Here is a 12,722-nt window from a genome sequence, read left to right on the forward strand (position 1 = left end):
CAAACAATCAGAGGCTAGAATTGTTAAAAAGATACCCAGAGTCGAATCAGCTCCAGGGAAAATACAAACTGTGGCAGGGTTTAAAATGTAACGAATCACATTTTTTTTGGCGATATGTATCGCTGATGTATTAGCAGCCCACCTGAAAAAATGCATCACTCACAGAAGAGAGGCAGCAAGTAAACAAACGCAGGTGTCCAGAGTGATTCAGCACTGAAATTAAATAAATTGAAATTCAGATGTGTTGGTGATCACAGCAGGTGTGTGTCTGTGTGTGTGTGTGTCTGTGTCTGTGTGTGTGTGTGTGTGTGTCTGTGTCTGTCTGTGTGTGTGTGTCTGTGTGTGTGTGTGTGTGTCTGTGTCTGTCTGTCTGTCTGTGTGTGTGTATATGTTAGTTACAATGAAGCTATATTTTCCCTTTAGTACCTAATATTAGCTGAAAGCAAATATAACAACTAAAAGCATTTGTAATTGATTGACAGTAAAAAAAACAAAATAAAAGCAAAACTAAATAACAAAAAATGAATATAATTTCCAGAAATAAAACATAAAATGAGATTTTAAATGTATCATGAAAACTAAAGTACAATTGAAATCAGAAATGAGATACACAGTGGCCTCTGTTTGTTACCAGTTAAATGTCATGAGGCAAACATTTTGGTTAGCTGGGGATAAGAGTCAGATCTGGTGAAGGGAACATTTAAAAATGACAGCGTGCTAGTGCCAGCTAAATGAAAATGCTCTATCTCTACTGATTAACCACCACTTGGCTGTTAGTCTTTAACTTCATGCTGAGAAAGCAGCTTTGCAGACATGTTTCTGGTGTATGCGTCTTTCTCAAGCATGTAACTACACATTAAACCATAACTGCACAGACTTTTCCAGGGTTATTGACTGTAGATTTTTGACAGCTGACCAGGTTCAAGCTGAAATTTAACATTCATGTGCAAAGATTCTATAAATGGTTTGTTATTCAAAAGAGCTTCATCTATTCAGAAATAATGTCATTCAGCTTGAAAAACCATCATTTCCTGCAGCGAGATAGAAAGTATTAGATTAACTTAATCATTTACTTTACTGAAGGCTATAATTTTAGGATAAATTGGATTTATTTTCAAATTTAATTTACCAGTCTTTAAGCTTCTCTTGCAAACACAAAAAGTAACACCATGGATCTGAATATTTAACTTTCAATTAAGTTGAAGTCCTTTTTGATCATACCACCTGTAATTGTCTTAGTGTTTGATTTTTTTAACCTGAGTTTGTTATTTATGTTATATTACATGTCAGTATGGTTTGTCGTGTTCCAAATTAATGAGGAAATGACAGGAGACTTGTGTTGTGACACTGTGACGGTGTCACTTACATTCATTTATCTCCTTTATTTCTACTGTTTAGAAAGAAAAGGTCTACATTGGGAAGCTGAACATGATCCTTGTTCAGGTAAGTTGTCAACACAAATGACAAGTCAAAAAATCTCTGAACAAATGAACTGTTTTCAAAACTAGAACTTTATATCAGCTGTTTTTATCGCTCAACCCCCTGTTGCTATTAACCTTTTAGGCTGTGGAAAGTGTAAACTCTGACATCTGAGACTTGAGAATAACAAACTTTTTAAGTCTCGTTATTAGGCAAAGGACTTAATGTGTACCACTATAGTTTCAGGCAGGTTTTCAGCTGTATTTCGACTTTTAGAGTGAAGTTCAAAATTAAAGAGTTTTTGCTTTTTATATGGACACTTCAAATCAGTTTGTTTTATTTTATTTTTAATTTTTTTTAATTGATCAGGAGTGTTTATATGATGCCAAACCATTATTGTGCTCTGTTTTTCCATCACTGCAGTGTTTTTCTAACACCAGAGTGTTGCATGTGAGTGAGTTGTGGAGAGGCACAGAGAAGTGGCAGTGACAGACAGAGAATATGTCGTACAGGGAACTCAGCTACAGCTGCTCATCCTGCTCATGCTACACAATTGACAGCCCCCAACACTGGAAGACTGCTGACCACACTATTTGATAGGGCGCACTGTATACAAGAACAAATTGCATTAAACAAAACACACGTTATGGCCCGGTGGTTCCTGCTAGAAATTCCCATGTCCAGGTGTTTGGCTTTTTTGAAAAACAGTCTCTAAATCTAGCGACAAATGAGCTAAAATGTCAACACTGCAGCTGTAAACGCCTAGATAGATAGAAACAGTTTGTGCCAGTTCATTTGAAAGAGCAACAGCCAATGAGAAAACAACCAATGGTGTAACTTCATGTAACGTCATGTGGCATTCGGGTGACCAATGGTGTAACTGGATCACTCAGCTCTATCACTCACCCAGTCAGTCACGGACATTTGAGTTCACAGGACTGGCCCTGCTGCTGAGGTCCAGCCAAACATGAGCTGCCAGAAGGAGGAGGTCAAATAAACTGCCTCCCCGTTGGGAGAGAGAACCACAGGAGATAACAGATCTGAACTTCTCAGAATAAAGACGTAGAACACGTCACGGGTCTCGGTGAAGTCTTAAGCCAGTGAAGCAAATTTGTGGTGGTTCCCAACTGTTGCAGCTGGAGCGGAGCAACTGCAGTGCCTGACTCTGAAAACAGCAGCCGCCTTGCTCCTGCGAGGTTTTAGTGTCATGTCATGGTGATGTTCTGCAAATTTCTCACCAGTATGCATTGTTTAAAGTCCAGTATGGATTATGTTAAGTCAATGCAGCAGAGCGCTGTATGAGGATGGACTGCGAGAGAGAGGAGGGAGGGAAAAGGTTAAAAAAAATAGAGAGAGGACAAGAAGGGGAAGGTAGGACAGACGGCAGAGTGATTATGGACGTATTTAGGCTCCAGTTCGGCTTTAAGATCCTCTTTTGAAACATCCACCTTTTTAACTGTATTGTTCCTCAGAAAATAAATCCAGCTATGCAGCCGTTCACCGTTTTATCTTTGTACAGGTGCTTCTCTTTAATACTTTTATCACTACAAATCAGTCCACACAAGCAGCCTGCATTTAATATTCCCTCACTCAAAACAGAGTTAATTGTATATTCTCATACTCTTTCTGTCCAGATCTCTGCCTCTCTCCATTAGTCACTACTACACACAAACACACACACACACACACACACACACACACACACCAACATGCAGATGGCTGGCTAAATACCACATGCCCCTCTGTGAGTGTGTGTCTGCTCAAGTTTTTTTTTTTATTCACATGCCTGTGGCTCATACATTTTAGTTGTATCTATTTAGTAAATACTACTAAACAGCCATTTACTTTGTGAATGATAGTTGATGCTTAAAAGAATAAAGATATTTTTGTTTTCTAAACATTTGACCTTTTTTTCTGTTTTTACCCATTTATTAATGAAAGTGGGAAAGCAATTAAATCAATTAATTATTATAGTAGATGAAGCTCTCTGTCTCAAAATTACAGGTGTAAATGTAAACGAAGAACACCAACACTTATATCTTATATCTTTGTATTAGCAGTTTGGAATGTCATTGTGTTGTGTGGATTATTGACTATAGAAATAGTGAGGAAAGGGGATTAACAGGTAACCACATTCACAACCTCTAAATGTTAGACGGTTAAGCACATCTGAATGTGAAACGCAGCACTAGATTCATATAAAAAGAGAAAGATATGTAAACTGTCGTTATGTAAACAGCGTTTCAGGATAATTGTGTGGCTTCGGGCACCAAGCTGCAGCCTCGTTGCTCCATACAGCTTTTGTAGTGATACTTTTTTACCTGAAGATGTCGCTCTTAATTAGTCTATCTGGCTGTAAAACTGCCAGCGTTTTAAGTTCCTGATTTCTTATTAAAATTGCGTATTCAACCTGTTCCCAGTCAAAGCAGCCAATGTGTAAAAAGTGCGGCTGTTGACTCATGATTGAAAAGAGGATCATCTTGAGGGAGATCAAGCAGCAGGAGAAGCAGCATATGGAAACACTAGGATATAAGACCTCCAGTCATCACTGATGTAGCAGCAAAGTGGTTATCAACAATGACGCACAATATAAGTACTCAACAACCTATTATATAACAAACAGTGTCAGTGATAATTGTAGCCTTACTCCAGGAAAGTGCTGAATCCTGCTCAGCTGTAGAAATGAGCTGTTCTCTGCCCAGTGCTGTCTGATCAACAAATTCATCCAGACCACTTCAGGACTGTTGTGAGATGTTGAGACACATCGTGTGTGTGTGTGTGTGTGTGTGTGTGTGTGTGTGTGTGTGTGTGTGTGTGTGTGTGTGTGTGTGTGTGTGTGTGTGTGTGTGTGTGTGTGTGGTGTGTGTATTTGTGTGAGGGAGAGAGCTATTGGCTCACAGGTTACACGAGTGTCTTGGCATTAATGTCAGTGAGAGTGAGTCACTGCTTGCGTCAGCTGAGCTAACATTGTTTTGGCCTTGAGGGACCAGAGCTCCAGATTCCACACTCATCCTCAGGAGGCTGTGTTTAAAATGTTTGTGTCTATGTGTATTTGTACTAGTGCGACTTTTGTGCTAGTACTACCACTAATGTCATACACACACTTTGTGCTTCTGTTTATTTACTGCTCTATGCTGGTAGTAAGTTCTTCTACTAAACAGGGGCACACGCTCGACTGGAGATTGACAGAAGTTGTTATTTTTAGTCACAGATTCATCCCCTCAGTTTTTAATTTTCAGAACTCAGCAGAAAAATGTCACTGAACCATGTAACACTGATACATGTGTGTGTTCCCCTGTGTGTGCAGATCCTGAAGCAGGAGTGGCCCAAACACTGGCCCACCTTCATCAGTGACATTGTGGGGGCAAGTCGTACCAGTGAGAGCCTTTGTCAAAACAACATGGTCATTCTGAAGCTGCTCAGTGAGGAGGTCTTTGACTTCTCCAGTGGCCAGATGACCCAAGTCAAAGCCAAGCACCTAAAAGACAGGTCAGCATGCTACGACTTATTGTACTAAAGCCTAGGAAGCAAAGTCACCAACATTTTAGCAAGGAATTAGTTTTGTTAATTATGTTGGAAAACCTATAAATCGCTTTTATCACTATCCCAATCAACAATGAAAACCTACAGGGTGTGTAATATCTCTTTAAAGTCAGATTTCTAAATATTTTACTTGATTACAGTATTTGTAAAACGTGTCATTGAGACAACAGAGTGTGATCAAATTTAAAGAGTCTACCTTCTTCCAGCTGTTTCAGAGCATCACAAAACTGATCTCTGTGTGTGGCTTTTGTAAATACGAGTTGCCTTTGCCATGCACTGAACATTTGCCTCTTGCAATTGATAGCTTTATGACCACAAAACTACATTTGACAATCAATCAGTATTACTATAAGTAATGTTTAATCAGTTTGCAATTTCAATGTTGCCTTAATTACCAGCATGCAAGCACAGTATAAATGAGTTCTTCAGGTGGTCAGCTGGTCTGCACAGCACAGGAAACTTTGATATTTACAGTTTGAGACAGGATGCCAAAGATGAATAAGCTTTATTTGCTTCATATCCAAGGACAAATGACTCCTGTCACAACTGCACAATTGACTGTTGTTATTTTTCATTACACCTTTTACTCGGGTGTGTCCAGATTATTTTTGCTCCTTTCTAATTCAGATGTTCCTAGAGATCAGAAGCAGAATCAGGTTTATTCCCAAGTAGGTTTTCACATATGAGCAGTTTGCCTTGTTTTGGTTCATAACAATGGTTAACATAGTAGGAAGAAAAATAGAAAGAAAGATAAAGCAAAAGCCGGGACTGCAGGTCAGGTAGCTTAAATATAAATAGAATTGATTTTTTCAGTAAAATATTTACAATAGAAATGTGAAAGAATATTTATAAAAATAATACACATACATTATGTACAAGATGTTGATTGGGGTTGAAGTCTTGTGACTGAGGGGAAAAGCTCACAACTTAACTTTAATTGATTTTCAGTGCATGTTTAAGGATATTAATGAGCCGGAAAAGACTCTTCACCTACATTTGATGGCAGATCTCTGCAGACTGTAGTGTAATCTGTCTCTGGTCTCAATGCAGCCATGCACTCCAGCACAAGTGAAACATCCCCACACCTTCAAACCACTAAATTTAACTAAATGTTTTATGCATTGTTGCCTTCAGCTCTTGTGTGTCACAAAAGCTTTCAAGTTAGACCTGCAGTTTTCACTTACCCGTGAAGACTTTCCTCTGTTTTAATATAGAAGTGGCTTCTAACAGGAAATATTATTTATTACACTACTAATAAATAAAACAAAAAGATCAGCGGTAATTCCTCATGTAAACTGTCAGCTAATTAATGAATGATTGTTTGGATGGTAAACCAGTGAGAAAAGTGATCAAAAGAAATGCATCATGATCTGTTGGACTCAGCTCAGCAGATGACAGCCATTCATATTAAATATCAAGATGAAGTTAGTTTAAACCTTTACGTTTTAATGTCAGGAGGATTTATTGACAGAGAGATCGTCTCTCTCAAAGGAAGATTGTCTGTCAGATGTTAATGTTCTTTAGAAGTTGTTTAACATGTTCCTTTGTCTCTCTCAGCATGTGCAATGAATTCTCCCAGATATTCCAGCTGTGCCAGTTTGTTATGGTATGAACCTTCATCTCTTACTTTTTAACATTGTTTTACAATATTTTAATTCCTGCTAAAGTCCAGTGCTTAGTCTTCATCTGTTTTTCATCCCATTGGTTGCACCTTAGGAAAATTCCCAGAATGCTCCCCTGGTCCACGCCACTTTGGAGACCCTCCTACGTTTTCTCAACTGGATTCCTCTGGGCTACATCTTTGAAACCAAACTGATCAGCACATTAGTGTATAAGGTGTGAACACACCGACACACACAATATCATATAGCAATTATTTGCAAAAGAGACACAAATTTTTTAATGGTTTTTAACTTGTTTCAACATTTCAATTGTTTTCAGTTCTTGAACGTGCCCATGTTTCGCAACGTGACACTGAAGTGCTTGACAGAGATTGCCGGTGTCAGCGTCAGTCAGTATGAGGAGCAGTTTGTCACACTCTTCACACTGACCATGTGTCAGCTCAAACAGGTGAGCTAAATAACAGATAAAACGACACTGACATTTCCCTCTGTCTCAGACGCTGAGAAGAGTTTTAATCTGAACCACGTCTGTTTAGATGCTGCCTCTGAACACCAACATCCGGCTGGCGTATGCCAACGGGAAAGATGACGAGCAGAACTTCATCCAGAACCTCAGTCTGTTCCTCTGTACCTTCCTGAAGGAGCACGGGCAGCTAATTGAGAAGCGGCTCAACCTCAGAGAAACGTTAATGGAGGTAAGAGAGAACACTGTCAGCCACAGGAAAAAATGGGAATATAAAACTATAAAAATAATCTATTAAACCAAAACCGTCTCATGTGAACAACAACATTCATGGTCTTATTGTTCCCTCTTTCAGGCCCTCCACTACATGCTGCTGGTGTCGGAGGTGGAGGAGACTGAGATCTTTAAAATTTGTCTGGAGTATTGGAACCACTTGGCTGCTGAGCTCTACAGAGAGAGTCCCTTCTCCACATCCACGTCCCCTCTGCTCTCCGGCAACCAGCACTTTGATGTGCCACCACGCAGACAGCTCTATCTGCCTGTGCTCTCCAAGGTACTGCAGACAGCCACACACACTGCTTTACTAAAGAATTAACTCATATATAGCTTTGATTGTCCTCTTTTTCCACATGGTGGCATTATACACATATGACAAATTAATGTTTTTTTTTTTTTTATTTAGCTCCCCATTAGCTTTTGCAGCAGCTATTCTTTCTGTACAGTTTTGATGACAATACAAACATACATTCACTTCATCACAACACAGTACTCATCTCAACACAACAATACACATAACACAACACATAATAATGCACATGACAATAAAAACTGACTCAATTTAAATAACAAACACAAAGAAAAGGAACAAGCTCCGACTGAATCTATCATTATCTAACAGATAATGATAGATTCATATTCATATCATCATTCATATCATCCTACTAAATTGTATGCTCATGGAACTATAACAAACATATGCTCATTAATTACAAACATTTCTTTTTAGGTAATGTTCCTTTAGTGTTTTTTTTTTTTTTTCAACCATGCATATGATTGTGTTGTATAATATGATTTGGGAGTGAATTCCATTCCTGCGCTGTGCTGTATGTTATTTTTCACCGAATAGATGTGGTTTTAGATTTTGACAAAGTAAATCAACAACAATACAGTAACATGCCTTGTTCAATAATTATGTTTACTTGTACTAAAGGATAGTTTTTCATAAAAAATAAATGGAGTCCTTGTTGTTGTGACATTCCTAATGAAAACCATGAATGAATGCAGCAATTCATGCAGTTTGCTGACATTTATTCTCAAACCACAAGAAAGGAGCTACACTTGCTGTATTTGTTGGGACGTCAGCATCGTGGCCATCGGCTAACAAATTCAGTGGTTCCAGTCTATGGACCCTGCAGAGTCTTGATTATCAGTCATACTAGAATCAGTTGGCGCTGGTCACACAACAGGTGGCTGCTGAACTGCTGCCAAAAGAGTTGCAAGTTACAATGTCGCTGAAAATCAGCAGCCAGTGAAGCTAAATGACAACAGATTTTTTTCCCTCTTTGATAATATTTTACATTGCACAACATAGTGTGTGAATACAGCCCTGAGACAAACACTTGAATGTATATGATCCTTTGACATTCATGCCCACACATACTACACTGCGACATGTTTGAAATGTGTGCGTGCGTGTGCACAAGTGTCAGATAAGTGAGGCAGTTCTTCATCGCGTGTACGTGCTGACATGTTTTTTATCTCTGGTGACAGGTGCGTCTGCTGATGGTAAGTCGGATGGCCAAGCCCGAGGAGGTACTGGTGGTGGAGAATGACCAGGGGGAGGTGGTCAGAGAGTTCATGAAGGACACAGATTCCATCAACCTCTACAAGAACATGAGGGAAACTCTTGGTACGGCTCAGTAATGAGAGCATCAAAGTTCACACTCACTGTCATTATCTTTAATGTACTTTTTCTTGCTTTTAAATATGCAGTATTTAATTGATCATAGCCATATGATTTTTGCACAGCTTTAATTTATGCATCCATCCAATAACTTCCTCTTTGAGATGCAGCTGCATAAATACTCACTGGTCACATCAGCCCTCCAAAAGACAAAGTGAATTTTACCCAGGACTGCTGCAATATTCAAATACTGTAGGATAATCAGCACAGTGGCTCAGTGGTTAGTACTGCCGGCTAGCTGGGACCTTTGGGTGTTTTTCCCCATGTCTGGTTTTCTTCCACAGTCCAAAGACGTCCAGGTTAGACTGATTGCAAACTCCTGCTGGGTTAGACTGCGGGAGTTTGCCTTGTTATCCAGAAGACGATAAGCTGTTTTTAAAAAAAAAAAAGTATGGGTGTAGGGAAAGTTGTGGCTTTTATACTTGTGCTCTGTCTCCTATTGGCTGCTTGTAACATTGACAAAATGTAATAGTAGTGATTAGGGCTAAACAATACGCAGTACGACCAAGTGCAATATTCAAATAACAGGAGCTGCTGCTTTTAAAAGTGTGTCACAACAGACCAAAAATTAAGCATTGTGGTGCTACAGAGACGCCCCTGAGCTACAATTCATATTCTCCAGATGTAAAGGAACATGTTTGTTTGGTACATTCCCCAACAAAAAGCACATCAGCACAATTTAAGTGCAATTGAAGTTTTTTGTTTCCCAGCCATCGAACACTGACTGATGCTGAAACTGCTCTGTCATCCTGTAGTGTACCTCACTCACTTGGACTACGCAGACACAGAACGCATAATGACAGAGAAGCTTCACAACCAGGTGAACGGTACTGAATGGTCCTGGAAGAACCTCAACACATTGTGCTGGGCCATTGGATCCATCAGCGGAGCAATGCACGAGGAGGACGAGAAGAGGTTCCTGGTCACTGTCATCAAGGTATAAAAAAGCACGGAGCACTTCACTTTTGTTATTATGATTATGGATTTGAGTCTGATGTAGTTTAGTGTGATTCACTGGATGTAGGCTGTAGCTATACACCTGCCACTGGGAGCATATTTCAGGCAGCAAACCCCTCCCTTTCCGCTTCCCATGCCTGTTACCCTTTTTCAAAATCCTCCTCTCTAAGTAAAACAACAACAACCTCCGAGCCAGCAACCTACACGCTGAGAATGACAAGTTTTGATGGTAGATTTGGTTCGCAAAATCACACAGTCGAAATGCGTGTTTCCTGTTTTCTGAGCCATTTTCTTTGCAGGGAATTAGCCTTATACTGACTGTGCACTGGCCTCCCCACATGCAAATGTTCCACCAAAATATGTTCCTCTCCGACACTATTTTACAGGTACACTGTCGCGGCATCCTTTGCTCATCTCCGCCCATACGATTGTGACTGGTTTAAAGAAATGCAAAAAAGGCAAAGTGTTTTGTCTCAAATAGCAGAATGATAATTGTTGTAGCCGGACCATTCTCCCACACTGACATAGCTCTGTGGAAATAGGTCTGGATATGCGAGATATTAAATCCACAACAGTAAAATGTGCAAAAAGTGAATGGGGTCTGAATAATTTCTGAAAACTGAATACTGTGTGTAAGTTGTTTGTTTTTGAAGCTGAATAACCTTCTTACTGTCTCAGGATCTGCTGGGTCTGTGTGAGCAGAAGAGAGGGAAGGACAACAAGGCCATCATAGCCTCCAACATCATGTATATTGTTGGCCAATATCCACGTTTTCTCAGAGCCCACTGGAAGTTCCTCAAAACTGTGGTCAACAAGCTCTTCGAGTTCATGCACGGTGAGAAATTCTTTTCTTTAAACCTCCATGCACAAAACTTAGATGCTGACATGAATCAGTTTGAAATGGTAGAATCTATAAATATGATATTTTGAAACCTTTATATCATCCTCCATGTCTCTTCTCCATCAGAGACCCATGATGGAGTTCAGGATATGGCCTGTGACACATTCATTAAGATCGCCCAGAAGTGCCGGCGCCACTTCATCCAGGTGCAGGTGGGGGAGGTGATGCCCTTCATCGATGAGATCCTCAACAACATTAACACCATCATCTGTGACCTCCAACCACAACAGGTCAGCACAGTGACACACATGGTCATTTTCCTCATGTAGAGTTTATCATGCTTAGTCTGAGCACGAAAAAGAACTTTCTCACACTTGCCTGTTCTTAGGTTTGCAGGCTGACATGTTTTCTTGTTTGTGTGCAGGTGCACACGTTCTATGAGGCAGTAGGTTATATGATTGGAGCCCAGACAGATCAGGCTGTTCAGGAGCACCTCATAGAGAAATACATGCTGCTGCCTAATCAAGTGTGGGACAGCATCATCCAGCAGGCCACCAAGGTAAGAGACAAGTCCACTATTACCAAAAATGTTCTGATACCATATTCTCCTTCACAAAAAAGATTCCTGACCTTGTGTACCGGCTGATACCGAGTACTGATGATGATGTGATATGATTGTGTGTCATCACTCAGAATTAAAGCCTTGCATACTGCACACGTTCCGTTTTTACTGGTGGGACTTTCATGTTGCCAAATTGTTGACATGTTGCTAACAGCTGTCGATACACTATGTACACGAAATCAATTCTTCTTCGCCAATCTAAAACAGTAGTTACCAGTGGCTGCACAGAGCAACTTCCTGTGTAAGCAACTGTTTTAGAGCAGCGAAGAAGGATTGGTGCATAGACTTGCATACTCGCTGATACCTGATAATAGGGTTGTGCAGAAGATCTCTGTGATCACCAATAGCTCAAGCCTTTGCCAATGTCAAGACAATATTTGGCTTGTTTTCCCATTGATGTATTAACTTACTATCATTGTTTGAAGTATTAAATTAATATTAAAGTTAATAATTTAAAGGTTTAAATGATCAACTATTGGCAATTTCACAGCGTGATGATAGGACAATCTGACTATAGATAAGATCGTTCAACCCGACCCAGCCATATCTTAGGCATTTCTGATACTAGTATCGGTATTGGGACAAGTGTAACTATTAACCAATTACCAGTCTCTATGTCTATGACCGACAAATAAGAACAGTGTGTTAATCTGTAATCTGCTCCATCTCTCCACCTGCTGTTCATCCCTCCACCTTCAGAATGTGGACATCTTGAAGGACCCAGAGACTGTGAAACAGCTGGGCAGCATCCTGAAGACCAATGTGAGAGCCTGTAAGGCTGTGGGACACCCCTTCGTCATCCAGCTTGGAAGGATCTACCTGGACATGCTCAACGTCTACAAGTGCCTCAGTGAGAACATCTCTGCTGCCATTCAGACCAATGGTAAGGGAGGTGTGTGTTTGTGATACATACAGCTGATTTATAACGTGTCTTGATTTCATTGGTATTGACACTGTAATGTCACATGAGGTCATTGAGTTCACAGAAGTCACGTGAGAGTCTTTACAGACATATTATTTAAGGTGTGAATATGTAACCAGCTGGGAGCGGATGTCAGGAGATTGTTGAGGGTCTGTGAGTGTGATATCCTGTCACACACCAGGGCAGGGAGGTGTTAGCAGCTCTGTATCTGCAGACAAATGGAGGCTCAGTCTATATGGTCTATATCTTTAATCCATTTGTTGTGTCTCTGAATAGAATATCAGTGTTTTTGTCCTCAAAACACTAGTTATCGAGTCCTAACCTGACATGTTTGCTCTCCTGTGTTACACTGTGTACTCATGGAGGACTT

The 12,722-nt window shown here is 40.1% G+C and overlaps 1 protein-coding gene across 4 annotated transcripts in view; it reads left to right on the plus strand.

The window, feature by feature from the left end:
* Positions 1-12,722, plus strand: part of xpo1b (exportin 1 (CRM1 homolog, yeast) b) — a 28,928-nt gene that overhangs the window by 8,438 nt on the left and 7,768 nt on the right. For 3 of the 4 annotated variants that reach the window (XM_087179158.1, XM_087179159.1, XM_087179160.1), the window contains exons 6-18: positions 1,399-1,443; positions 4,727-4,908; positions 6,520-6,568; positions 6,679-6,798; positions 6,904-7,032; positions 7,121-7,279; positions 7,403-7,600; positions 8,818-8,956; positions 9,766-9,947; positions 10,646-10,802; positions 10,935-11,098; positions 11,233-11,367; positions 12,130-12,322. In XM_087179158.1, coding sequence (XP_087035284.1) covers positions 1,399-1,443; positions 4,727-4,908; positions 6,520-6,568; positions 6,679-6,798; positions 6,904-7,032; positions 7,121-7,279; positions 7,403-7,600; positions 8,818-8,956; positions 9,766-9,947; positions 10,646-10,802; positions 10,935-11,098; positions 11,233-11,367; positions 12,130-12,322 — 1,852 coding nt within the window. The remainder of the gene's footprint in view (positions 1-1,398; positions 1,444-4,726; positions 4,909-6,519; positions 6,569-6,678; positions 6,799-6,903; positions 7,033-7,120; positions 7,280-7,402; positions 7,601-8,817; positions 8,957-9,765; positions 9,948-10,645; positions 10,803-10,934; positions 11,099-11,232; positions 11,368-12,129; positions 12,323-12,722) is intronic. The other variant, XM_023425781.2, reaches the window with a different exon arrangement.

The sequence above is a fragment of the Seriola lalandi genome, unplaced genomic scaffold (genome assembly GCF_002814215.2).
Source record: "Seriola lalandi dorsalis isolate HSWRI2012SDOR001 ecotype SW California unplaced genomic scaffold, Sedor1 jcf7180002054795, whole genome shotgun sequence".
Taxonomy (NCBI): Eukaryota; Metazoa; Chordata; class Actinopteri; order Carangiformes; family Carangidae; genus Seriola; species Seriola lalandi.